The sequence below is a fragment of the Mya arenaria genome, chromosome 6 (genome assembly GCF_026914265.1).
Source record: "Mya arenaria isolate MELC-2E11 chromosome 6, ASM2691426v1".
Lineage (NCBI taxonomy): Eukaryota > Metazoa > Mollusca > Bivalvia > Myida > Myidae > Mya > Mya arenaria.
The window spans coordinates 12,221,618-12,248,116 of record NC_069127.1 but is presented as its reverse complement, the minus strand read 5'-3'; the positions used below and the strand labels follow the sequence as shown (position 1 = coordinate 12,248,116).

Genomic DNA, 26,499 nt, shown 5'->3' with positions numbered 1-26,499 from the left:
TAGGCAATGTTAAAAGAAAAAATGAAAATACTGAATATATAAAGTAACAACATGATTTTAATCCATGAACGTCTAATTAGTAACCACAAAAACAGACAGACAGACAGACAGACAGACAGACAGACAACTTCAAACAACTATAAAAGTGACGCATGCAAGGCATCTTAAATGCATTACTAACAAAAATATAATTACCACTTGGACAAACTACAAGGTTAGGCTCCTCTTCCATATATAGTTGCTGCATGTTTCTCCTGATGTTTCGCTCATCTGTAAATTGAATTATGACACTTAAAGAAAGAAATCGGGCAACCAGAAATCCACTCAATTTTTGTTTTAGATATTTCAATTTTCAGATGATGTTGACTGTGAAATGCCAATTTTAAAGCCATGGCAGATAAATGCATAATCCATATCATGAAGATGTTATGTAGTACTCAAGAAACAAAAATCAATTAATCGTGGCTGACAGAATCAGTGTCGCTATTGTTACATTGTAACTAGGGAGGTCATCCACTTACACAATGGCGGCCCGCGCCTTGTGATGAGGCCATGACCATGAAGAAGGATGTATTTTCCTACCCAGGCGAAGTCAGGTCGAACGTTAGAAATTTATTCGGGATTAAAAAAACCTTGACATGTAAACTGTGCATGAAATCTTTTGTTAACAAGAATATGTTTTTCGAAAAAATTGACCTTTGTACGATTTACTATTTTGTCTAAAATATCGCCAAATCCCGGCTCGTGAAACCGTTTTTTGGTTATATTTTTGAATAACTTTATGAATCTCAGATATTTCAGATATTTTTGGAAATTCACAATATAAAAGGTTATTAAAGGTTAACAACTATTAACTTACTTAATGCGGTGTGTATCGTTTTGTAACTAATGTAAAAATTTTGCTATGATCTTTTTGAAACAAGAGGGCAAAGATGATGATGTATCTGTCACCTGATTGGACAAAGGGTTCTTAAGTTATTGATAGGACAACAAACTCGATTCATCTCGCTGTACACTGCAGGTGAAACTATAATCATTTGATGTTTTTGAAGGTATCTATGACGGGATATACCCTGGGACCAATAACAAATCCTACTCCTAGATATCACCTAACAGACGGGTAGTAAGTTGACAGAATTGGTAAAAACGACGTTTAAAAGGGTAGCAACAAAAACACGAACAATGGTGACCAAATAAAAGCGGCGGAGTGAATAAATGACAACAACAGAGGATGTCAACGGCAATAATAAAAATGACATATGGGTAGGAATTTCTGCAATTAAACAGAGAGGAACCGGAATCAACCAAGAAAATACGCATTTAAAAGGTATTAGGATTGATAATAACAGTAGTAACACATACCTCAGAGAAATTTTTATGTAATATAATTTTAGAACTATTTTTGAAATGAAGATATATTACTTTAAGGTTTTCCCTTTTCACATTTCAACAATGTCACAATAATTTCATTAGAAAAAGATCGTATCAGTATGTAATTGTATCGATATGTATCGTATCGCTTGATGACACTTGTATATTTTAGACCAAAATGAGTCCACTTTACTGAGGCATTTAGGTTGCTGAAGGCATTCAATATCACTTAACAAGATAAAAACATCTAAACCTTATACTCCAGTGTCAACCGATGCATTCGAGACCACTTTGTTGAAATGTGTTTTACCCTACCTCAAGTGAAACTTATATTTGATTATGTCGTGTTGGATACTCACCTGTCTCGGCAAGCATGTTGAGAATGATTCCCATATGTTCCAGGCTTAAATAATCACTGATGTTCGATGAAATCGAGCAAAGGAAGTTTTTCCACAATTTTTTGAGATCATTTATCAGTGGTTTCACACCAATATTCCTGAAAAGCCAAATCGCTTTAATGAATAAAATTTGTATAAATGCCTTCAAAAAATTCAAGTTTATTCAGTCGTATATAGCACATTACAAAGAACAAAGTATGCATTCAAAAATAAATAAATATAATATATTGTTTCCTAAAATTAAGGTTGCCAATGAAACAACGCCCTACATTACTGAAACTACGCTATAACAAATAATGAAATACGCCACCATTATCACAAAGATGGTGTGTCTGTCTGTTAGGTTAATATTCCACTAACTACCTAGGAGTTGACAGTAGTGTACCATTCATTTAACTCTTGAACATTCAATGTTTCTTCTACAACAGAAAAAGGTGAGATGGTGTATATGAAAGTGTTTGAGCCTCTCACCTACAAGGTTGTCAATTTGCTCCCGAACAGGGTCACTTTTACTATGACACACACTTTTACTATGACACATTCAATGGCATTTAAAACAAGAGCCGTCTATACGATGCTTTGTCTAAGAAATGAATACAATAATGAGGTAAAATGTGCCTTCAAAAGCAATAAAAATGTAAAAAAGTCAATCAAGGGCCATAATTTGTATGGTCAATATGGAGTTATGTAACCTTAATGTAAGATGATCGTCAATAATTCTGTGAAATATTGAGTTGAATTGAATGAATGGTATAAAAGTTATTGATAAAAATCCAAACTTGCCCTAAAACTTTCACCTGACATAATTTGCCCTTAAACTTAAACATAAGTTCCCAAGTCAAGCAGGGGCCAAAATTTGTATAAATGGTAATATGGCTTTAGGAATGACATCACCATTACGTCATATGTACTTCCGTTGTGTGGAAAATTCTCAATAAAAAAAAAATGTTCTTATGATTGATAGACATGTTTTCACATGCTCAATACACTGTAAATCAAAACTATCATTATTCCTGAAACTTTTATACCTTAAGTATCTATTCTTGCTTGATTTATCATTTAGAGTAGAGATTAAAGCATAAACCCCTGCCCTATAGTTGAAAGGTCGTTTTGGAAGATCTGTCATGGCGGACGGTGCAATTTTCAGAGTTTGTTTTTCAAGTGGAGTGATTTTTCTTAGGAATAACTTGACCCCCCTTTTTTAATTGGCTTAAAAGGTAATATAAAGCTTGTACTTTAAGAATATATGTGGTTATCATAGCCTGCATTCGCTCAAAATGCCTTTAAATGTTGTCTGAAAATTATAATTTTACATTGAATTATATAGGGAATAACAATGGTGGTGTGTAACCTTTATGTAACCTCATTGTGTGATCGTCCTGAACAGCTGTGTGAAGTATTCGGTGAATTGAATGAAGTGCATTGAAGTTGTAAGTGAAAATGCCAACTTAACCTAAAACTTTAACCGGACACCAATGCCGACGCAGACACCGGGGTGATTGGTACAGTCTCCTTATGCTTTGAATAGATGAGTAATAACTAACCAAATATTTAAGGTTTAAAATCATTGAAAAAAAGAGGTTTGCAAAATATAGCTCCTATGTTGCCTTTCCGCATCAAGAATACCTACATGTATTTTTAAATATGTTCAGTACAAACGAGTTTTGTTAAAGGACGTGTAACAAACTCATGTCCTCTTTTCAATTAATATTTTACACAGACATTGATTTATGATATATGAATGTACGCTATTCTAATTAAAATCATTGTTTTACCCTTTGTGTTCGACACTTGTCACAGATTGCTTGATCAGTGAGCTGATTGATGTTGTGGATTTGCTCCATCCAGAAAACTTAGGACCAATATCTACTGTGTCTTCAACATCGTCTTTATTCATCTCAGCATCTTCAATGTCTTCTTCTAACTGGTCCATGCACCAAATCATGGCTGAAAGAACAATGGCAATCATAAAACAACATGGCTTAAGAAGTAATAGCTAAGAAAATATCATGGTAATGTTAATACCAAGCTCATTTCCATTTGAATAAAATGTCTTTGTATAACACTTTTACCCTCAAAATCTAGCATATTTGTGTTCTATCAAGCTATAATTCAAGGGTGTTACTGAGAATACCATATTTGCTGAACATGTGTTACCTTCAGTTACATCACACTCGTCAATGTCTTCCTGTTTCACATGATCAACAGATTTACTGGCTAATGTTTCATCATACCCAGCCTTCACCAACTCATGAATGAATCTAGCAATCTTCTCCTCCGCTTTGTCACGTATAACTTCTTCATTATCCATTTCAACAGAGGTCTCTTCAGGTTCATCTTCCATCACAGATAATTCCCTTTTGGCTTTCTCCATGGCTAGTACTACATCTTCTGGAGATTCAAAGTGTTTTCAGAGTTAGCGATTTAGTTTATCATAAAATCATACAATGATATCATAATTTCTTTCACAGCTTTCTTTCGTGAATGCCAAAAGGAAACATTTACATTATAAAGAAGTGACTAATTTATTTGTAATAATGATCAAAGACAAACAAATATGACTGACTATTTGTGAAATGGAAGAAATAAACAATATTGATCATATTTCTCCATTCTATTTTTGTCTAAAAGTCATCATTGCTGTAAGTTAGCAGAATTTTGTAACTGCTGAAAGTAAGCCAATTTAATAATTTCGTAAACATATTTTATCCATGACATAATTTGTTCTGCAAGTGCATTACAGTATACAGGTTTTGCATATGACTTCACAGTGTCTCATAAGAATGTGATGATTTATAAAATACTTCAGCATGTACAAAAAGGTAAAGGTTTTCATAGCAATAAATACTTGTGATTTTTTTTTCGTACTTGCGTCGTCTAAATATTATTTTGCCTTTTCACTAACTATGACCTGCTTAAAAAATACCCCTGAATTCTATAGAAATCCCCCTGAATTTTCAGCCTTTCTGATCGAACCCCCTGGAATGGTCTCCAGAAATATAGTATGTATGCAAGTACATGTAAAACACTCCCTGTAAAAAAGTCCACAAACCTTGCATGCAGTTTTCTTTCACAGCGGATAATAGGTGGTAAATTCTGAGTGATGGTTCGACGTCTGTCCCCGTTTTTACAAGCTCTCGTTGCAGTATCACAAGCTGATCTATTGTGAAGAAGTTCAGGTAAAGATAAATTTTCCTCTTCTCTTTTATGAAGTCCAGCCATTCACGATAACAGTTCTCCATAAAGTCAGCAATCTTGGGAACCATATCTTCCAGCCCTTCCGTATCAGACTTCCGACCCTGGTACACAAGTAAATACATCTCTCATAAACATCATTACTAAAAAAGACAAAATGCAGAGGATAAAAAAGTGAAAACAAAAGCCACTTTTTAGGCATCTTTATACTCATAACTTACTCTCAGTATCGGAATATCTTCTCCCTTCCCGAATTCCAGTTTTGCACACACAAGTCTTTTTTGTTCCAAGGAACAGAGGAAGTTTGCATTCCAGCCGTTGAACAGTACACATCCAGATGAGCACAGTTTCAGATAAACAGAGCCCAAACGTGTTATGCTGTCAAAGATCTGAACAAAAGAAAAAATTGATTCATCATATATGGCCTGCATAAAAAGTGTTTGTAAATGACAAGAAGGCATTTAAATACAAAGTTTTATCACTTTACTTTTATCACAGCTACAGTTATTGTGTACCAAACCATTTTTTTCTTTTTTTAGGTACACAGACCTTGACCCCAGTAACCCTAAATGCAATCCATGGTAAGCTTTACCACTTCACATCAATCCAAACTGAAGATATTCAGCAAAACCATTTTTCTGTTTAAAAATAGCAACCTTTACCTGACAAACAGAACATCCTGTAACAAGATCTGCTTAACGTCATTACTTTATACCAAGTTCCTTCACTTAAATTTTCTCATAAAATGTCAATTTATATCAAGTAACAGCAACTTTGTCTGTGAACCCCAAATGATATCAATTTGAATTAACATGAGCTTCATACCAAGGTTCATCCTTTTTATCATTCTAAAAGTAACAACTTTAAGCTTGATCCAAAATGCAACTTAAGCTACATCTTAACATAAGTTAGCTACATACCTAGTTTAACGATAAAACAACAATTCTAAATAGTAATTCTGTGGAGACCTTTTTTCTATTTTTAAAATTAGCGAACTTGCCATAATCCCATCCAACTTTATTCATCTCTGCACAACACTACATACAGTGTTCCAATGCTAAACATCAATAATAACTTAAGTTATTGAGCAGAAACCACCAGTTTGACGCCTGCCAACCCACCCAACAACATCTTTGTTCTAAAAATTATTCTTGATAAAAAAAACTGGAAAATTACTGTTATGAGACAAGCTATAAATATAGCTACACTCAGAAAATTGAATGCGAACCATTGTAAACCTGTCCACATTCACTTCACTCTTTTTGTCCGTTGATTTGACGAATGATGAGTCAGATTTGCCAACAACAAGCATCAGGCGACTCTGTAAATCCTGGAGCTGGTCAAATGTATAATGCTTCTGTTGACGCTGGCCATCTTTTCCAGGCACTGTGAGCTTTATTATATCTTTAATCATCTTCATGAAAAGAAACAAAATAATAGTTGACTAGAGTCATTGACTTTGACTTAAATGTGCTAACATTCAAATTCTTAACCAGAATTTCTAAGTCGAATAATAAAGGGGCATTAAAAAGATGAATGGTTGGGAACCCCTGTATAAAGTTTCAATAAAATACATGATGTATTTGCTGGGATATTGATTTATAAACGCTTACCAGAATTTCTAATTAGAATAATAAAGGGCCATTATTTGTATTATATGCAGAATACAGATACCTTGGTTATTTAAGTAGGTTGGATGGTTTTTGTACAGTTGTAATAAGTCTCAATGCAATACATCAAGTACATGTAGTTGCTGAGATATTAACTTATGTGTGCTTACATGCAAAACCTTAACCAGAATTACCAAATCAAATAAAAAGCCCAATGATTTGCATTATATGCAAAACACTGATATCTTGTTTCATGAATTAAGTAGGTTGGATAGATGGAAACACTTATCAAACGTTTCAATGCAAAACATTTTCTGGGATAATAACTTAAAGCTGCTTACATGCAAAACCTTTACCAAGTTGTGATGCTGACGCGGGCGCCAGAGTGAGTAGTATAGCTCCCCTTATTCTTTGAATAGATGAGCTTAAATGACATATCATAAACCATCTTTAGATTTAGTTCTTTCACCTTGTGTTTTAGGCAATAAATGTCTTATATCAACTTAAACAAAATCATTGAAATTGATATAAGAATTCACTAGAAATTTCTCTTTTGGAGTTTCTTTTTACAAAGTTCCTCAGGAGAAGACTCCAACCTGCCGAAAGGGCAACCCCAACTGCACCCTCCACCAGTAGATGAATGCTTGGCTATACTACGCACCTGGGCTTCGTAAAATATATTATTAGCAATTTCAACTCATATACACGATAACAAAGACACCAGTGTTATGACTATACCTTTCCTTGAAAACCAAAACCGCCATTATTGTGATAAAAAGTATTCATCTCTTATCGACTAGTACTTTCAAACACAATTTCTCTAAACAAGCAATGAATAACTTTGGTGTCTTCCATTTTTAATACCTTACTTCTGGTAATTTGTCTCCAATAGAAACTAGCAACAATTACCATGTCGGACAGCTCTGAGCCTTTCCATGCTTCTTTCCCAACAGTGTATATTCCATCTGTGTTGATGGCTTCAGCTTGCATGAGAGATGTCACCTCGACTGAACCGTGCGCTTTCTTGATTTCCTTCAGCCATTCTAGCTCACGGTTGGTGTCAAGCTGCATCAGAAACAAGTTGGTCGCTTTGAAAGATACTACATGTACATATGTATATTAATTAAGACGTTTATTGATTCATTTCAAAAGGACAGCCACATTGGACAAAAAGAAAACAAACAGTATATAACCTGAATCATATATTTGAACCTTTTAAAAACAGAACAATTGGAAACAATAAGGGTACTCACTACCTTCTCATTAATAAATTACCATATCATACTAAGTAAACTTACCAACTGTTCTGGCAAATTTGGATTTGCAGCCAGTTCCTTCCAGACTACATTACACTTGTCCAAAAGACTTTTATGGTTACAAGTCGTCTCATCCAAATCAAATATGAGAGGGGAGTATCCAAGGACAGCTGAGTGAAGGCACTGCACTTTGGCAATGTTCATTGGTTCCTCCCCCGCGGACATCATTGCAAGGTCAACAAACACTTTCAATTCCTTTTGTCCAGCTGAAAAAAATATGAACCATGAAATGCATGTCAAAGACTGATATACATGAGAATATCATTGACATTTTTCTTAGTTACACTATTATTCGATATGGCAACAAGATTAGATTAAAGTGTTTAAAACTATACTAGAGATTGCTTTTTTGAAAAAGTGCTTGTCTCCCCTATTGTGTGGTCGTAGCTGAGAAAAAATAAATGATGGACATGAAATTTGTAATTTTGGACTGGAGACGAACCAACAGTGAAGCTTGGTTTATTCACCCGTATTAAATAGTGGAGAGAAAAAAAGTGTTCATGATTAATCTTGGAAAATGTAAACAAAGTTTGCATTGTATGAAGTTCCTGGGTGCAAGCGTTATTCAATTATTGATCGGAAACCATTTTTCAGCTCAAGGTCACCGTGACCTTTGACCTACTGATCACAACATCAATAGGGATCATCTACATGACCAACTTGCATACTAAGTATTAGGTTCTTGGGTGCAAGTGTTCTTTAGTTATTAAGCAGTAACCGTTTCTTCACCTCAAGGTCACGGCGACCTTGACCTTTGTCCTAGTGACCCCAAAATGGATAGGGGTCATCTACTAGTCATGACCAACTAGCATACCAAGTATGAAGTTCCTGGGTCTAAGCGTTCGTTATAGCAGAAACGAAGTGTGACGTACTGACTGACTGATGGACTGACGGACTGACTGATGGACAGGGCAAAATCAATATGTCTCCCCATGAATGGGGGAGACATAATAATTATAAACTAGAAATGCCGCAAGACAGAGAGACCAGGTTTTTAACATGTGAAATAAAAAAAAATATCCAATTAATTTTCTTGTATAAGTGAGGAAAAAGTACCAACCAAAAGTAAATGGGCGATAACCATTTTTCTTTTTTAGTGACAGTGACCTTGACCTTGACACCAAACCTCTCAAAAACAATACCAAGCAAGATCTTTACTTAATATCCCCCGCCTATATATATATATATATATGAGTTTGAGTTTGATTGCAACTGTTTGAAATAACAAAAAATATTGTATATAATGTAACATTTAGAATTGACCAAGAAACCTAGTTTATGACTCCATGTTACCCAGTTTCAAACTAATATAAGATTTCATTAAGGCAAACATTCTTATCAAGTTTCATGAAGATTGGTCCAGATATATGCAAAAAAATATAGCCTCTAGGGTGTCCACAAGGTTTTTTTAAGATTTGACTCAGTGACCTCATTTTTGACCCCTCATGACTTACTAGTTTCAAAATATTCCAAGATTTCATCGAGGCATTCTGATTAAGTTTCATTGAAATTAGAACAGATGAATTGCCTCTAGAGTGTTCCCAAGATTTCTGTAAGATATGACCTAGTGACCTAGTTTTTGACCAATATGACCCACTTTTAAAACGCAGTCGAAATTTAACCTGAGAGAACATTCTGACCATGTTTGAACTTAGTCAGACCAATCACCACCAAAATAGTTTCGGACAAGATTTTTGATAGTTTTGACCTAGTGACCGAATTTCTTATCACATGTGATCCAGTTTAAAACAAGTCCAAGAGTTCATCAAGGAAAACATTCTGATCAAATTTCATGAATAAAAGACCATACATATTGCCTCTAATGTGTTTCAAAGATTTTTCTAAAATTTGACCTAGTAACCTAATTTTTGACCCCATATTTTACAAGCGGTCCATATTTCAATGGGTACATCATGACCAAGTTTGAACATAATCCGACCAATCATTTTCATTCCAGACAAAAAATTTCTAAGACTTGACCTTGTGACCTAATTTTTGATCATATGTGACCGAGTTTGAAAACAGTCCAGGATTTCATCAAGGAAAACATTCTGATTAAGTTTTATGAATATTTGACCATGAATTGCCTCTAGTATGTTCCAAAGATTTTTCTAAGATTTGACCTACTGACCTAGTTTTTGACCCCATGTGACCCACTTTTTTAAGTGGTCCATATTTCATCAAGTTTTACATCATGACCAATTTTGAACAAAACTTGACCAATCATTACCATGATATGGTTCCGGATTTTTCTAAGAATTGACCTAGTGACCTTATTTTGATCATATGTGACCCAGTTTTATTTATAGCCAAGAGTTTATCAAGAAAAACATTCTGATTAAGTTTCATGAATATTTGACCATGTATAATGCCTCTAGTATGTTCCAAATATTTTTCTAAGATTTGACCTAGTGACCTAGTTTTTGACCCCATGTGACCCATACATCATGACCAATTTTGAACATAATTTGACCAATCATTACCATGATATGGTTCTGGACAATATTTTTCTAAAATTTGACCTAGTGACCTAATTTTCGATCATATGTGACCCTGTTTTATTTACAACAAAGAGTTCATCAAGGAAAACATTCTGATAAAGTTTCATGAATATTTGACCATGTATAATGCCTCAAGTATGTTCTAAAATTTTTTATAAGATTTGACCTAGTGACCTAGTTTTTGACCCCATGTGACCCACTTTTAAAAGTGGTCGAAATATAATCAAGGGGAACATTCTGACCAAGTTTGAACATTTTCTAATCAATGCCTACCAAGATATGGTATCAGACGAACAGACGGACAACGCCAAAACAATATCACCCCCCCGAAATCTTAGATTCGGCGGGGGATAATAACCTGGTAATCATTGAAAAACTGGTTTAAATATGTAAAAATTGACAGTGTTTCAGACATATCTAAATTAAATGACAATAGCACATATGTATACATTCACGCATGGATTCCTTCAGCCATTTAACCAGATTAGCAGAGTTTACAAAAGCGTCTAGGCAATTGGATTTCTCTTTCGTGATATGCTTTAAGATTTCGCAGGTTTTCATTAAACTCTCGTTGAAATCTCGAAGTTTGAAGTTCCGTTCAGAATGCTGAAACACAAGTAAGAACATTACCATGGGACTTTTTGGTAAAAATAACACCAAGGCCACTAAATACCATCACTCTTTCTTCCAGTATAAGTACTTGCATGAAAAATCTGTTAATTCATCAAAATCCCTTGTAATTTAAAATATTCTGAAGTAATAAAATTATGCTTTTGTTGTAGTTTTTACTTCTCCTGCAAATATATCAGATTTGGCATCCATATTGTCAAGGTTTGATTGAATGCAGCCTTTATACATTTATTATATCAAAATATATTCCACGATGTTATCGTACTCATCCAAATATGTATAAAACCATAGAATTGCTGAGTACAGAACATGTTGGTTTGTAAAAGAATATTTCTATATTTGTGTATAGAGCATTTCGTCACCTTAGTGCAATAACTCAATAACTGCATATAGAAATAGAAGCAGATATTGAGTTATTGCACTAAGGTGACGATTTGCTTAGAGAAAGGATTTCATTATTTACATATATGAGTGTTGCATGTTTAAGTACCAACTGGTAAAAAGTTTGTAAAATGATTTGTAGGTTATATTGTTTTCTGAAAAGAGTTTAAATATTTGCTACTATTTACAGTAAAGAACTAGTTTTAATACTTATATAAACCGCCAAGCAAATGTTAAATAATGAGAAATGATGTATTTATGTGTGATGATATGTGTGGAAATAAACTCGACTTGTGTGTTCTGTATTCTCGATAGACGCTAAAATTAAAAAGTTCACACTGTCAGTGCGCCCTAAATACAACTGTCAATGAAAATGTATGTCACTTACTTTGTAAGTCTGCTGTTCTCGATCCAACCCTTCTTAATTAGTTAAGTTGTACTTGAGATCTTTTATCTATTACATTTTCTCAATTAACCAAACATTTAAGCGAACTTTTTTCCACACACTAGGACTAACATTAAGGTTTTTGCAATATGCTAACACTGTTATGGACAAGAACAAAGACAATGCTGAAAATGACACCACAGCAATGTCAGTAAATGGACCATTTTCTTCATAAAATACCAAAAACAAAATATTTTTTTTATAGTAACGTACTGTGACAATAGTCTCGATAGCCTGAAAATCCCCCTGTAGTTTGTACTGATGCTGAAAGTGCAAAATGACCGTTGCTCCTTCCACACAATCAGACAGCTGCCTGTTCTGCTTTATTTGTTTGATCCTTTCATCAGCTGTTGCTCTAGGCAACTCCAAGTCCAGCATTTCCTGCAGAAGTTTTTCATCCTCACCTTTGAAACTCCTAAACCTTTTATCCGCATCTTCAAACATCAACTCTCCTGTCTGCAGGAGTTCGCGAAATATGTTCCATCTGTAAAAGTAAAGCAAACAATGCTCATTATTTATGTATTTCATAAGGCAAGAAGATGTAAGGGAAGAGTAACAAAAGCAATGCAAGCAGATATCAGTAATCAAGGGGAATGACTCCATAATAATCATCACAACGTGTGTACCATTTCATTTTCATGAATATTAAAAGCTATCCACAGCGTATCAGTCACTTGATAAAATGTTTACCTTTCAAAAGCAGGTTTCCATACCATATTTACAACATCAAAAGGAGTAACACAACCCTCTGTTTTAACCGAACATACTTCTCTCCATATCTTTTTGAACACAACCCCCTGAGCCAATCGTTCAAGTGTAGGCAGAATATCCAAAATTTCTGGTTCAACATCGAATGCTCGAAGATCTGGTTCAATGGTTTCATTGAAGTTTTCAACTGCCTTTGGTTTACAGAATTCTATCAAGGAATGGTTTTCCAGCTTTGAAGTTTTATGCAAAACTTCATCAATGGCGCTGGTATCAACTGTAAACAATTTGTTTTTATTCTGTAACAGAAACTCTTAAACAAAGTAGCATTACCAGAATGTTGTTCAATCCATTTCAATACACTACTGTTATTATGCATTATGCCCTGAGCGCAGCTTTGTAAAAACGTGCTTGATCGCATTCAGATATCTGAAATGCATTGAAAATTACTATAACCTTAACCTTTGACCTTCTAATCCAGCAATTAATAAGGGGCATCTACTGATAGCTCGCAACATGTCAGTGTAGTGTCTAGATTAAACCCTATTCGAGATATTGTGCACTTGTGGCTGTTAAGGGGGCATAAATATTAATAATACGATGAAAACTACAGGGACAAGCTAAGCCATACCTGATTTCAAAGGCTGACAATGACTGACAAAGACTGCCATTTGTCTACTCTGGTTATTGAACGCTTCAAGTTCAAGCATTCGTATCTTGATTGTAGTCAAACTTTTTTCGTTCAAACATTTTTCCTTTTGACAGATGAGTGATAAAGTTTCTGAAAATCCTGTCGCATGTTGATTTATCTTCTTCAGAATTCCTATTTCTATTTGTCCTGTTGTCAATGCTTCCCAATGGCTCTCCACCATTGTTGTTGCAAGAATTAGGTTTCTTTGGCACTTTTCAGATAACAATGGTACACACTTATCACCCTCATCTAAAATTCGAAGTTGCAAATGCATCAAAAAATTAACAAGTTCATAACAAGGCTATTGTTGGAAACATTGTAAGCACACAGAAAGTGTACACCTTAAGAAAGTAAGTGCAAATTGAAACAAATTCCTTTTCAAGTGCTTTTAAACAACCATATCATACATGTGGCAAAGGAGTTGGTTGTTGACAGAAGCACTCAACTCTGTATGTTGGCATGACAATGAACCGCCATATCACTTGCCGAATGAAGTACAGCATCTTCTTTGCATTTTGACAGAGGAAAAGAATTGAATAAAGAGCAATAACTTTAAGTATACAGAAATTAAGCTGGTATGAACATAGGACAATAACTCAAAGAATATCACAGCCAGAATTATGGTTCATATATAACATACTTCTCATCCATATGACCTATTGGAATATGAAGTTTGAAGTTAATACCTCAAAGATTTTGAAAGTAATGTTCCAGAAAAAAATCAAGAATGAAAATGAACAAACGTCAACCACTCAAGAAAAACTACAGCCAGAGGAATGATTCCTGTGCATTGCACTTTTCAATATGATGACAAAATTTATACATGTATATGAAATTGAACAAACAGCAATAACTCGAAATATATCGAAGCTACAGTTAGGGTTCCTGTGCATTACAGTTTTTCACGGTATGATCCATCTCTATAAAGTTTGAAACCAAGCCTTTTGTTGTGCTCCGACAACCCCCCCCCCACATGCCTTCAACTTATGTATCCCCTTCGTCATTCAGCAGGGGGAGGGGGGTGGGGGATTAAAAGTAAAAAGTCCGGTGCCTATACCTTCAAACTTTTTTTTGAGTCATGCTCCAGACAAAACTAGAGCTATCACTAAAGGTGATTAATACCCCGGAATGCCGCCTCTCATTATGATTGATCATTGTATGAAGTTTTATGCTATTCCATCTAGTAGTTTTCAAGTTACTAACCGGACAAAAGTTTGACAAAAAAAACAATACAGAAAAAGGCAATAACTCTGTAATTTGCTAAAATAGTGTAGTGATTCATGTACACTGAACTCCTTCTCATTGTGCTGTACTATTGTATAAAGTTTTATTACATTCCATCCGGTAGTTTTCAAGTTATGCTCGGGACAAGAAAAAAGCAACAAAGGGCAATAACTATGTAATTGGCTGAAATAGAATTGCGGTTCCTGTACACTACACTTCCTCTCATTATGATCTATCACTGTATGAAGATTCATTAAATTCCATCCAATAGTTTTCAAGTTATGCTCCGGACAAGAAAAAGTAACAAAGGACAGTAACTCTGTAGTTAGCTGAAATAGAATTGCGGTTCCTGTACCCTGCACTCCCTCTCATTATGATCTATCACTGTATGATGTTTTATTAAATTCCATCCAAAAATTTTCAAGTTATGCTCCGGACAAGAAAAAAGTAACAAAGGGCAGTAACTCTGCAATTAGCTGAAATAGAATTGCTGTTCCTGTACACTGCACTCCCTCTTATTATGATCTATCACTGTATGAAGTTTTATTAAATTCCATCCAATAGTTTTCAAGTTATGCTCCGGACAAGAAAAAGTAACAAAGGGCAGTAACTCTGTAATTAGCTGAAATAGAATTGTGGTTCCTGTACACTGCACTCCCTCCCAGTATGATTTAGCACTGTATGAAGTTTTATTAAATTCCATCCAATAGTTTTCAAGTTATGCTTCGGAAAAGAAAAAGTAACTAAGGGCAGTAACTCTGTAATTGGTTGAAATAGAATTGCTGTTCCTGTACACTGCACTCCCTCTCATTATGATCTATCACTGTATGAAGTTTTATTAAATTCCATCCAATAATTTTCAAGTTATGCTCTGGACAAGAAATAAGTTACAAAGGGCAGTAACTCTGTAATAAGCTGAAATAGAGTTATGGTTCTTGTGTGCTGCACTTCCTCTCATTGTGTTTTACCATTGTATGAAGTTTTAATAAATTACATCTAGTAGTTTGCAAGTTAATGTCTGGGAAAAAAATGACAGCAAAAAAAACAAGAAAAAGGGCAATTACTCAGTAATAAGCTAAAGTAGAGTTATGGTTCTTGAACACTGCACTTCCTCTCATTGTGCTTTACTATTGTATGAAGTTTCAATGAATTCCATCCAGTACTTTTCAAGTTATACTCCGGACAAAAAGAGTAACAAAGGGCAATTAGTAATAAGCAAGAATAGAGTTATGGTTATTGTACACTGCACTTCCTCTCATTATGCTCTATCATTGTATGAAGTTTATTCCAATTCCATCCAGAAGTTATTAAGTTATGCTCCGGGCAAGGTAAATTGCAACGGACCGACCGACAAACCGACGGACGGACCGACCAACCGACCGACCGACCACAGGGTGACTCCAATATACCACCTTCAAACTTCGTTTGTCGGGTGCATAAATATAAGTATAACTAGACGGAATTGTTCATACCCTTTAACGCATGGTTAAGATACAGCACTGACAAGACCAGACCAGTCCTATCACCAGTTATCATTTTGAACTTTAACCTTTAAGTGTGACCTTGACCTATTTATGAACCTTCATGACAATGTTTTTTTAATATCACATAATGCATGGTAAAGGTGACCTTGACATTTAAGGTTCAGGCCGGGTCTTGTGCACGACACGTTACCTTATCACATGAACCTTCATGGCAATGTTTTTGGAAAATCTATGATACATGCTCAAGAACAGCCAGGACAAGGTTTGGTCCGGATGGATGCACGCACGCAAACACGCATGCACGCACACACATACAAAGGAGTGCCTTTGTGACAGCTATGTCTCACTCACCGCAAGCAGGATCGTCAAAAGAGGGCAATAACTTTAAATTATACCAAAGACCGAGTAATGGTTCTTATGCACTGCACTCATCCTAAATAATATATAGTTGTATATAAAGTTTAAAGTCAATTCCCTCGTGTGTGTTTTCTGACAAATTTAACTAACACAAATACTTTTTCTCAAATGTAACAAGAGCGGTCACAGACAGCTATATCCCCCGCCTCATGGGGCATTTTTTGTAACGAAAGCCAATCAATGGTAAGGTTAGTTTCTCAGGAACATAAGAAATTGTAAAATTAAGAAAGGGCAATAACTCTTTCAAAAAAGGTCAAAATTGCAAAAGCCTGACAATATGCGCTGCATCACTTTATAGTCATAAACGTAAGAGGAGTTGCGAAGAAACCAATTTTAAATGTAAAACAAGCAAAGGGCAATAACTTTTTAAAAAAATGGTCAAATCAGGAAAGCCCGACAATATGCGCTGCTTCACTTTATGATCATCAATCTGTGAAAGTTTGGTAGAAATCGCATGAAAAACGTAAGAGTAGTTGCGAAGAAACCAATTTTAAATGTAAAAAAAGGGCAATAACTCTTTCAAAATTGGCCGAATCGCGAAAGCCCGACAATATGTGCTGCGTTACTATATAGTCATTTATCTGTGAAAGTTTGGTAGAAATCACATGAAAAACGTAAAAGGAGTTGCGAAGAAACCAATTTTATATGTAAAATAAGCAAAGGGTAATTACTCTTTCAAAAATCGTCGAATCGGGAAAGCCTGACAATATGCGCTGCTTCACTTTAAGATAATCAATCTGTGAAAGTTTGGTAGAAATCACATGAAAAACGTAATAGGAGTTGCGAAGAAACCAATTTTAAATGAAAAATAAGCAAAGGGCAATAACTCTTTCAAAAATGGTCAAATCAGGAAAGCTGGACATTATGCGCTACTTCACTTTATGATCATCAAGCTGTGAAAGTTTGGTAGAAATCGCATGAAAAACGTAAGAGGAGTTGCGAAGGAACCAATTTTAAATGTAAAATAAGCAAAGGGCAATAACTCTTTCAAAAATTGTTGAATCAGGAAAGCCTGACTATATGCCTTGCTTCACTTTATGATCATCAATCTGTGAAAGTTTGGTAGGAATGGCATGAGAAATGTAAGAGGAGATGCAAAGAAATGCGCGCACACGCACGCACGCACGCACGCACACACACACACACACACACACGGAATCGCGCCTACTATTACTATATCCCCTCGCTTTTTCAAGGCGGGGGATAATAAGAAAGTTGGCAATCTACTGGCATGGCTCTTTTGGTCATTTTTAATCCAGAGCATGTATGTATGGGTAAAAGGCAACAGACATATAGTTCACGTTTTGTGTTTGGGTTACCTGAAAATGTTGCACGTTCAACGTCTGAGGACAGAAAGTGTTGTAAGCAGATAAGTTGCATGAACTATTTTAATATGTGCCAAGTAAAGGTCATCTCACAAAAATGCTTTCAAAACTGTACTCATGGTCAAAATTTCTGTAGTTTTAAAAATAAAAAAAAGTTGGTCAAAAGGTCAAAGTCAAGGGCATCCGAGGACAACATTGCTCATTTGCAAAACTGTAGACATGGTTTAAATATCATTGCTGTAGCTTTAAAAATAAAAGAAGGTCAAAAGGGATGGGGCCAGCTTTGGCCCCAGGGGCATATTTTCAACTGTTTTGCTTGACAGTCATCATATGATGCTCCACAACAAATATCAAAGGTATAAGCCTTGTTGTTTGAAACAAGAAGAGTTTGAAAAATTTCTTAAATAAGTCTCTAGAAAACTTGTGACCCCCGGAGCAGTGCCAGTTTTGACCCCAGGGTCATAATTTGAACAACCATGGTAGCCAACCACTAAATTGTGCATTATTCAAAATAGCAAGTGTTTGCATAGCTGGTTCCGACAAAAAGATTTTCAAACATTCCCAATTTAAGTATACCAAACCTGTGAACCCCCGGGGATGGCAGGTAATGACCCAATTGGCATAATTTGAACAAACCTGTGAACCCTGGGCGTGGCCAGTAAAGACCCCAGGTGCATAATTTGAACAAACATTCACAACCAATTGTGTTTAGTTGAATTCTATTTTGACCAAAAATAACACATTTTTCAGAGTCGGAAAGTTCCCAGTGGCACACTCAAAATGGTGGGTGAAAACTTATACAAAATTAAATGCTCAGGACAAAATTTAAGTATAAAAATATGGTAAAGGGTTATAATTCAGTACCTATGGAAGGTTGGATTCAAGCTCATGCACATGGTATTTCCTCTTATCTATCTATATTCCAGATTTAATTTAAATCCCTTAAGTAGTTATTAGTTCTAATCTAGACAAGCAGCTTCCTTATATATGTATATGCTTTAAGTCTGATTGAAATCCCATCAGTAATTATTTCCAGACAAGAGAGTGACGTACGGCCAGATGGATGGACGGACACACACAGAGGTAACTATATGATTTGCCTTTGGGAAACATAAAATCTTACATAACTATGAAATGCCCTTTGCAGTTAGTTAGCAAAGATAAAACGCCCGTATGGAACTCCTTTTTAATGGTCAACACATTGTAATTACCTCCCTTGTTGAAGACTGTCGTCTGTAACATAATAGAAACCTTGTCTTGGTGCAATATTTAGAAAGCTTATTAATTATTTCTCGCTTCAAATGTCACCATAAAAAGGTTTTCACACGGCTTCAAGAAATAATGCTTCACTCTCCTCAGAACTATTTTAAGACCGATTTCACTATTAACATAATCTGAATTACTGCGCGCATATCCATGACAACCACAAATTATCACATATCCATTTGCATTTATTTTCACTACGCACAAAAGAGTTCCAGCAAAAACAATACATTAAAATTAATTTTGTTTAACTGAGGTGGAAGAAAAAGCATTTACCATAGCCGCTCGTGTAAGATAGGTTTATCCAAACCCTCCCACAGGGTGTTTAGCGAAGTAGATCCAAAAATTCAACCAAACTAGAAATTCTTATCATGCCCACAGGCAAAGATAAAACAAGTACTCACATAAATGTCATAATAGAAAGTTTTCACGCACCTTTCAAGAAATAATGCCTCACTCTCCTCAGAACTATTTAAAGACCGACTTGACTATTAACATAATCTGAATCACTGCGCATATCCATGACAACCACGAATTATCACATATCCATACGCATTTATTATCACTATGCACAAGAGTTCCAGCAAAAAAATAAGTTTTACTTAATTATGTTTAACTGATGTGGGAGAAAAAGCATCTAAAATAGCCGCTTGTGTAAGATAGGTTCATCCCAACCCTCGTGCAGGGTGTTTTGTGGAAACTCGGTAAACCACGTTTCCGCAGAACACCCTACGCTCGGGTCTGGATGAACCAATCTTACACTCTAGGCCATGGAAGATACTTATAGTTTATACAATTTGAAGTAAATACCTCAAAGGCTTTTCAAGTAATGCTCCGGAGAAAAAAAAAGAAAATTAATAAAGAGCATAAAGAGCAATATCTAAAAGAATATTGAACCCAGAGTTATTGTTCTTGTGCACTGCACTAGTTCTCAATGAGATCTATCTGTATATGAAGTTTGAAGTCAATACCTCAAAGACTTTTCAAGTAATATTCCGGACGCAGATATTCACACGCACGCAGGCACACAGGCACGCACGCACATGCACACACACACATACACGCGCCTATCATTACTATATGCCCCTTGCCTTTCGGCTGGTGATTCAATAATCCAACACCAAGAAGAGCTGACCATGAAATAATTATCCATCAATCATAATTGACCTTTGGAGAATAAAAAAAAACTTACTGCCATTCTGAATGAATAGACGAATAGGTGGCCATGATATAACCATTTCAAAAATACGTATATCTCTGTCTTCCTTTGGTCCATCTGTGACAGTCTTTTTCCATTGTCGATCATATAGGTCAGACATCAGATCTTTAAACCTTTGTTTCTGTTGCAATCCAAAGCGTGTGAAATCTATCATGCATCCTCCTTCTATAGCCTAAAGTTCAATGAAAACACATATTATGTTGATATAACCATTTAAGAAATGAAAAACATACACAGACATCCAACAGGAGAGAGAGATATAAATGTATTTAAAAATTGCAAAGCTGATGTGAATTGCATGAGTCATCCCCTTCGTGGCACTATGTACCAAACTTTTTAAACAGTTGAATAACAGTGCTTGAGTGTCTCACTGCTGTTTAAGTCAACTTTCTAGCTGCATTGAGAAAAGGGCTGGATGGAAAGATGGCATTGGATTCTATATATTCATCTAAAGGGACTGTACTCCATATGATGAAATAGCGAAAAAAAAAGAAAATTGTCGAAAACTGACATCGATGTGTACAATGCTTTTAAACTTACTAACTGAAGTACAACATAGTTTACAATTAAATTATTTGGGTATATAGCTTAAATATTCCACTTGTTTAGGGTAAGCCTTCGTAGCACAGTGGATACAACACTGGATTGCAATTTTGGCGACACAGGTTCGAACCCGGTCTCTAATTCATTTTTTTTTTTGACATTTTGGTATTTTTTCACAATTATGATATCAAAGAGTAAAACATTTAATTAAATAATTGTCCTGAGATTTGTTACAGAAAAAAGTTTTTTTGGTGCCAATCTGGTGTCAATCAGTCCCTTTAAAGCCAAAGCTTAGATCTAGGCCCATGTACTTTGCCTATGATTCTCCAGTACTAGAATAAGTTCCATTATGTACCTGTGAACAGTTGAAATATTCAATTTTGAAAGTCAAAATCATCTATTCTTAAGTCTTTCTTAAAAAACGTTGGGTTGAAGTGGTATAAATCAAGACTTTTTTCAGTGGGTCATTGTTCTTTTAATGACTGAGTAATGACTTGGCAACAAGTGAGCTGGTGGTGCCACTGTAAAAATTGTTTAAAAATGACCTTATAAATGAATATTGACTTGGTACAATTTTATCATTATATCAAACTATACATTATGACATGACAACTACTGCTGACAGTTTTATAAGGAAACTATTACCTTTAATGCTATTTTGGTCAGACACCCATTCATTGCTGTACTGAACTTGTTAACTTCTTCACAGTAAAGCTTTATGAAATCTCTTTGTCGCTCATCGTACATGCGCAGCTGAAATGTGTACATCAAATATATATATATATATATATATATAACTTGCCTTTATGCCAATTCCATGAAAAACTGGAGAAGCAGTTCACAAAATGGTCAACCAAAGTTCAAGGTCAACATCCCTCTAATGCTAGATTGACCTTTGACCCACTAATATCTTATCATGGTGAACATTTGTGCCAAGTTATTGTTTTTTTAATTTAAGTCCCAGTCAACACAATATTTACATGAAAAAAAAAAAAACAGAAACAAGTACAGTAGTCGCAAGTTTAAAGATAAACCCTGTTTAATGGCACAGGGTCAACGCTAAAGACATAGAACACCAAAACAAACAATCACAAACCAGAAACATGGAACAACAGCACAAACTTCCACAATCAACACACTACATATATAATAGATAAAAAACTAGGGGTGTTATCAAGAATTGTTAGGTACCTCCTTGGAACGGTCAGTAAAATGTAATTTACTGGGGGGTTAAACCAGTTTGTGTGCACAACCTCACTCTTATCCCAACAATCCCAAATTAAGTAGAATAATTGCATGAAATCAAAATACACCTTAGCCTCCCAGCATTGGACTTGCTAGATAAAACATAGCATCTTATGGTCAACATTTGTGAGGAGCCTGGACAAGCCAAAATAAAAGAAGTTTGAACCAATGACCCTTCAGTGTGACCTTGATCTTTGACCTACCGAAATGGGTCATGCACATGACCCCGTGGCTTCTCCTGGTGAAAATGATTTATTTGAAAGTACCAAATGCATGGCCAAATAACATCACAGACAAGCTATATGTCAAGCTCACTGCAAGCCTGCTCGAAATGATGTCTTGCACTTCTGAGCGAGCTCATTAATTTTACCAATTAAAAGATAATTACATAAAAACTGTTGAAGACGCCGGAGTCAAACAAGAGCGTTCACAGAGACAGCGGGCTCCACTTTTAATTTTCAGGATTGCATGCAAAGTTTTTGTGTAACACGCATGGTTCACTGTAAATTTAGATTACATAACCATAATTTCTAATTCGATTAATAAATGGAGAATAATGAAGAATAATTTGAATGGAATGCAAAACATCAGTTATCTTACTTCATTAATTAAGAAGGATGGGTGGTTGAGAACCCTTGCATAAAGTTTCAATGCAATACACCAAGTAGTTGCTGAGATATTAACCTAATTGTGCTTACATTCAAAACATTTACCAGAATATCTAAGTCAAATTATAGAATTATAAAAAGCAATACTTTATCATGCACGATAGAGTTATCATACTTGATTGTATAAAGTTGCTATGCAAGTACTTGCTGACATATTGACTTATACGTGCTTACATGCAAACCCTTAACTATAATTTTTAAATGAATTAATGAAGGGGCAAAATTGATATTATATGCTAGATAGAGTTATCTTACTTGATAAATCAAGTAGGTTGGATGGTTGGAAGAACTTGTATAAAATTTCAATGCAATATGTCACGTAGTTGCTTAGATATTAAAATATTCACGCTTACGTGCAAAACCTTAACAGGAATTCCTGAGTCTAATTATAAAGGGCCATGATTTACATTGTATACTTAAAATAGAGTTATCTAACTGAATAATTAAGTAGTTTGGGTAGTTCGAAACACATGTCTTAAGTTTGATTGCAATACATGAAGTATTCTGAGATATTAACGTAACTGTGATTAAATGCAAAACCGTCACCCAGAATTTCTTAAACAAATAATAATAGGCCATAATTTGCATAATATGCAAAAAAAGATCTAACTTGATTATTTAAGTCTGTATTTGATCGATGAGTACTGTTGTAAACAGTCTTAATGCAATACATGAAGTAGTTGCTGAGATATTAAACTTTGTGTGCTTTCATGCAAAACCTAACCCAATATTTCTAAGTCAAATAATATAGGCCCATAATTTGCAATATATTTAAAATGGTGTTATCTAACTTTATTAATTTAGTTCGCTTGATAGAAGGGAACTCATATCTAAATTTTAAAAGCAATAAATGATTTATCTGCTGAGATAACTAAAGGTGTTAGTGCAAAACCTTAACCATGGTGAGTAGCCTATAGCTCTCCTTAGTCTTTGAATAGTCAAACTAAAAATAGAAAATGACTAAATAGCATGCAATATATGGGATTTTCAAGGGCAATAAATCAGAGTTGCCAAGTTCAAGGTTAAAGGAATTATTTCTTGCACAACTTCACACTGTGTTTTCTACACTACCAATTATTTAGTCAATCTATGAAAACAAATAGATCCAGTCATAATATTTAGGTAACATATGTACAGACAGACAGACCAACATAATTTACACTTCAAAAGTTCATTTTGTGGGTATATAAAGATTAATATTTGGGTAAAGTTATATAAAATTTATGAACATTTTAGCATAACCTTACCTCTCTTTCAACTACATATTGCAATTCAGCAGATATTTTTTCATTCCATTTTATTTCAATTTCTTGATCAGATAAGTTTTCAGCCATGGCAAGCTCCCAAACCTGAAATATGAACAAATATTTTACAAAGCATATTTAACAAAAGTTAAAAAAAACAATGACTAAATGATGAATATTGGACAACAAATAACTGGACATGATGGTTTAAAAAGATAACAATGATCATCAGCAGTTTGTGCCTTTAAAAACAAAGTTATAGGCGACAATTCGAAGATGAGTTCTTGAGGGTAATACCTTAAAACAAATGACTTGGAAAGCACGCAGCAAGGGTATTGTAAATTGCCCTAAAATAAAGGCTATCAGTTGTTGTTGTTTTCAGTGTCATTGCCCATTATTGCTATATTATAAAATGTGAAAAGAAACCCAGCACATAATATACTTGGCAAAATGGCGGATAAGTCGAAAGTTTCCACACGTGGTGTGCAAAATTTACGTATAATGGCGGATCCTGATACTGAATGTTGTTCAGTGACTGATGAACGTAGTTCATCATACGATAAGAACAGGATACCAATGTCTGAGCGTGGCTCAAATGACACAAAAGGAGAACGTGGTTCTCAATCCCAAAAAGGAAAACAAAAAGCTGCAATGCAAAAGCCTGAAAAGGTTGCAAATGAGTCGATGCATTTGGCTATTGAAACTTAAGAAAATAAGTTGCTTGGGGCAATTAACAATTTGCAAATTGCTATTAGTAAGCAAACTTCGAGAATGGCAGAGAACGAAAAACAGATAAATGACCAAAACAAGCAACTCAGGGAAGTTACTTCTAAATTAGCCTCGTACGAAGAATGCGAGGGCAATGAACTTGATTACGAATACTAGTTTGATGAATGTCATTACCGTGATTTTTCTCTTTATGAGAATGAGCACAATGGATGTGCTGAAAGCCCATCAAACCCGGAGTCTGAATCTATCAAGCGAAAGAACGAAGATGATGAGAACAATAATAGTCGGTTCAAGTCGGTGGCTAAATGATTTAAGTCAGCTGAGACATGTGATACCGAAATTGACACTATATTGGCTGAGAATATTACAGAATTGTTCAGAAATGGTATTGATGAAGAAAGGTACAATTAGTTATTCAAAGATGAAAACATAAATTGTGATGGGTTGGTAGTTACACAAATAAATCAACTGATTTGGGAGGCTATGTCTCCAACAGCACGTAGTGTTGACCAGAAAATGCAGAACATAGAGACATCTGTTGTGAAAAGTGCAACTATTTTGTCTAAAGTAATAGACAAAATGGCAAAAATGGAGAAAAAAAACTTGAAAAATGGTGAATTTGGAAAATTTATAGATGAATGCAATGGCACTTTTGGGCCACTCGAACAAACAAATTAAGTTGACTCGTAAGGATTACTTGAGACCTGAACTTAAAAGGGAATATAATCACTTGTGTAACCACAGCAGGCCCTACTCAAAATTTCTCTTTGGTGACGATGTGTCAAAATCTGACAAAGAAATCGAGGATTGTTCGAAGATTAGCAATCCTTTGTTTCAAAGTAGGCCCAGCCCATTCAGGAAGGGGAGGCCAATCAAGGCGATCATGCAAATTTCCACGTTTCCATGGAGGTTATGGCCGTGGCACTAGAGGCCGAGGATTCAACTCCTCTTACCACTCTTATGATGATGCTGGCACGCCCACAAGTGGTTCGGTGTCAAAAACATTCCAAGACGGGGAGGGCGGCATTACCAACCATAAATACGGTAGGTGAAACCTTTGTGCTGGTAGATTTTGAAATTATGTAGATGAATGGCGTAAATTAACCAATGATAGCCACATATTAGACATTGTTGAACATTATCATATTGATTTGGAACTTAATGAACATAAGTTTGTTGAAAATGCACGAGCTCAATATAATTTCAGTCGAAATGAACAGGATATTGTTGGAAAAGAAATCAAAAAATTGCTTGAATTACAAGTGATTGTTGAAGTTGAGCCTCGTATTGATCAAATTTTGTCTCCAATATTTCTCAAGCCAAAGAAAAATGGCGAAAACAGAATGGTTTTAAATGTAAACAAGAAACGTCGCAATGCCACGAAACCAGGTTTTAAATGATTGACAGAAGATCTTCAGCCTGTGTATGTTTTTCTATTTTTAGCAACAGTGACATTGACCCTAGGGACCCCAAATGCAATCCATTGAAAGGTATCCATAAACTCTTCCTTTATACCAAGTTGGGTCAGGATATGTCAACCCTAACTTAAGTTATTCAGTTTCAACTGTTTTTCAATTTTTAGTAACAGTGACCTTGACCTTGAATCTAGGGACCCCAAATGCAATCCCATGAAAGGTATCCACAAACTCTTCCTTTATACCTGGTTTGGTCAAGATATATGGATCCTGACTTAAGTTATTCAGTTTCAACTATTTTTCTATTTTAGTAACAGTGACCTTGACCTTAACCCTAGGGACCCCGAACACAATCAAATGAAAGTATCCATAAACTCTTCCTATAGACCAAGTTTGGTCAAGATATGTCAACCCAAACTAAATATATTCAGTTTCAACCGTTTTTCTATTTTTAGTAACAGTGACATTGACCCTAGGGAC

At 35.1% G+C, this 26,499-nt stretch overlaps 1 protein-coding gene across 3 annotated transcripts in view; it reads right to left on the bottom strand.

The window, feature by feature from the left end:
- Window positions 1–26,499, bottom strand: part of LOC128237322 (E3 ubiquitin-protein ligase rnf213-alpha-like) — a 117,082-nt gene that overhangs the window by 49,444 nt on the left and 41,139 nt on the right. For all 3 annotated transcript variants that reach the window (XM_052952729.1, XM_052952731.1, XM_052952730.1), the window contains exons 13-28: window positions 23,879–23,980; window positions 21,364–21,471; window positions 20,149–20,347; window positions 13,184–13,492; window positions 12,538–12,829; window positions 12,061–12,331; window positions 10,841–10,997; window positions 7,873–8,096; window positions 7,484–7,639; window positions 6,193–6,378; window positions 5,186–5,353; window positions 4,822–5,068; window positions 3,927–4,160; window positions 3,545–3,716; window positions 1,731–1,867; window positions 196–270 (exon numbers count right to left, since the gene is read on the bottom strand). In XM_052952729.1, coding sequence (XP_052808689.1) covers window positions 196–270; window positions 1,731–1,867; window positions 3,545–3,716; window positions 3,927–4,160; window positions 4,822–5,068; window positions 5,186–5,353; window positions 6,193–6,378; window positions 7,484–7,639; window positions 7,873–8,096; window positions 10,841–10,997; window positions 12,061–12,331; window positions 12,538–12,829; window positions 13,184–13,492; window positions 20,149–20,347; window positions 21,364–21,471; window positions 23,879–23,980 — 3,037 coding nt within the window. The remainder of the gene's footprint in view (window positions 1–195; window positions 271–1,730; window positions 1,868–3,544; window positions 3,717–3,926; window positions 4,161–4,821; window positions 5,069–5,185; window positions 5,354–6,192; window positions 6,379–7,483; window positions 7,640–7,872; window positions 8,097–10,840; window positions 10,998–12,060; window positions 12,332–12,537; window positions 12,830–13,183; window positions 13,493–20,148; window positions 20,348–21,363; window positions 21,472–23,878; window positions 23,981–26,499) is intronic.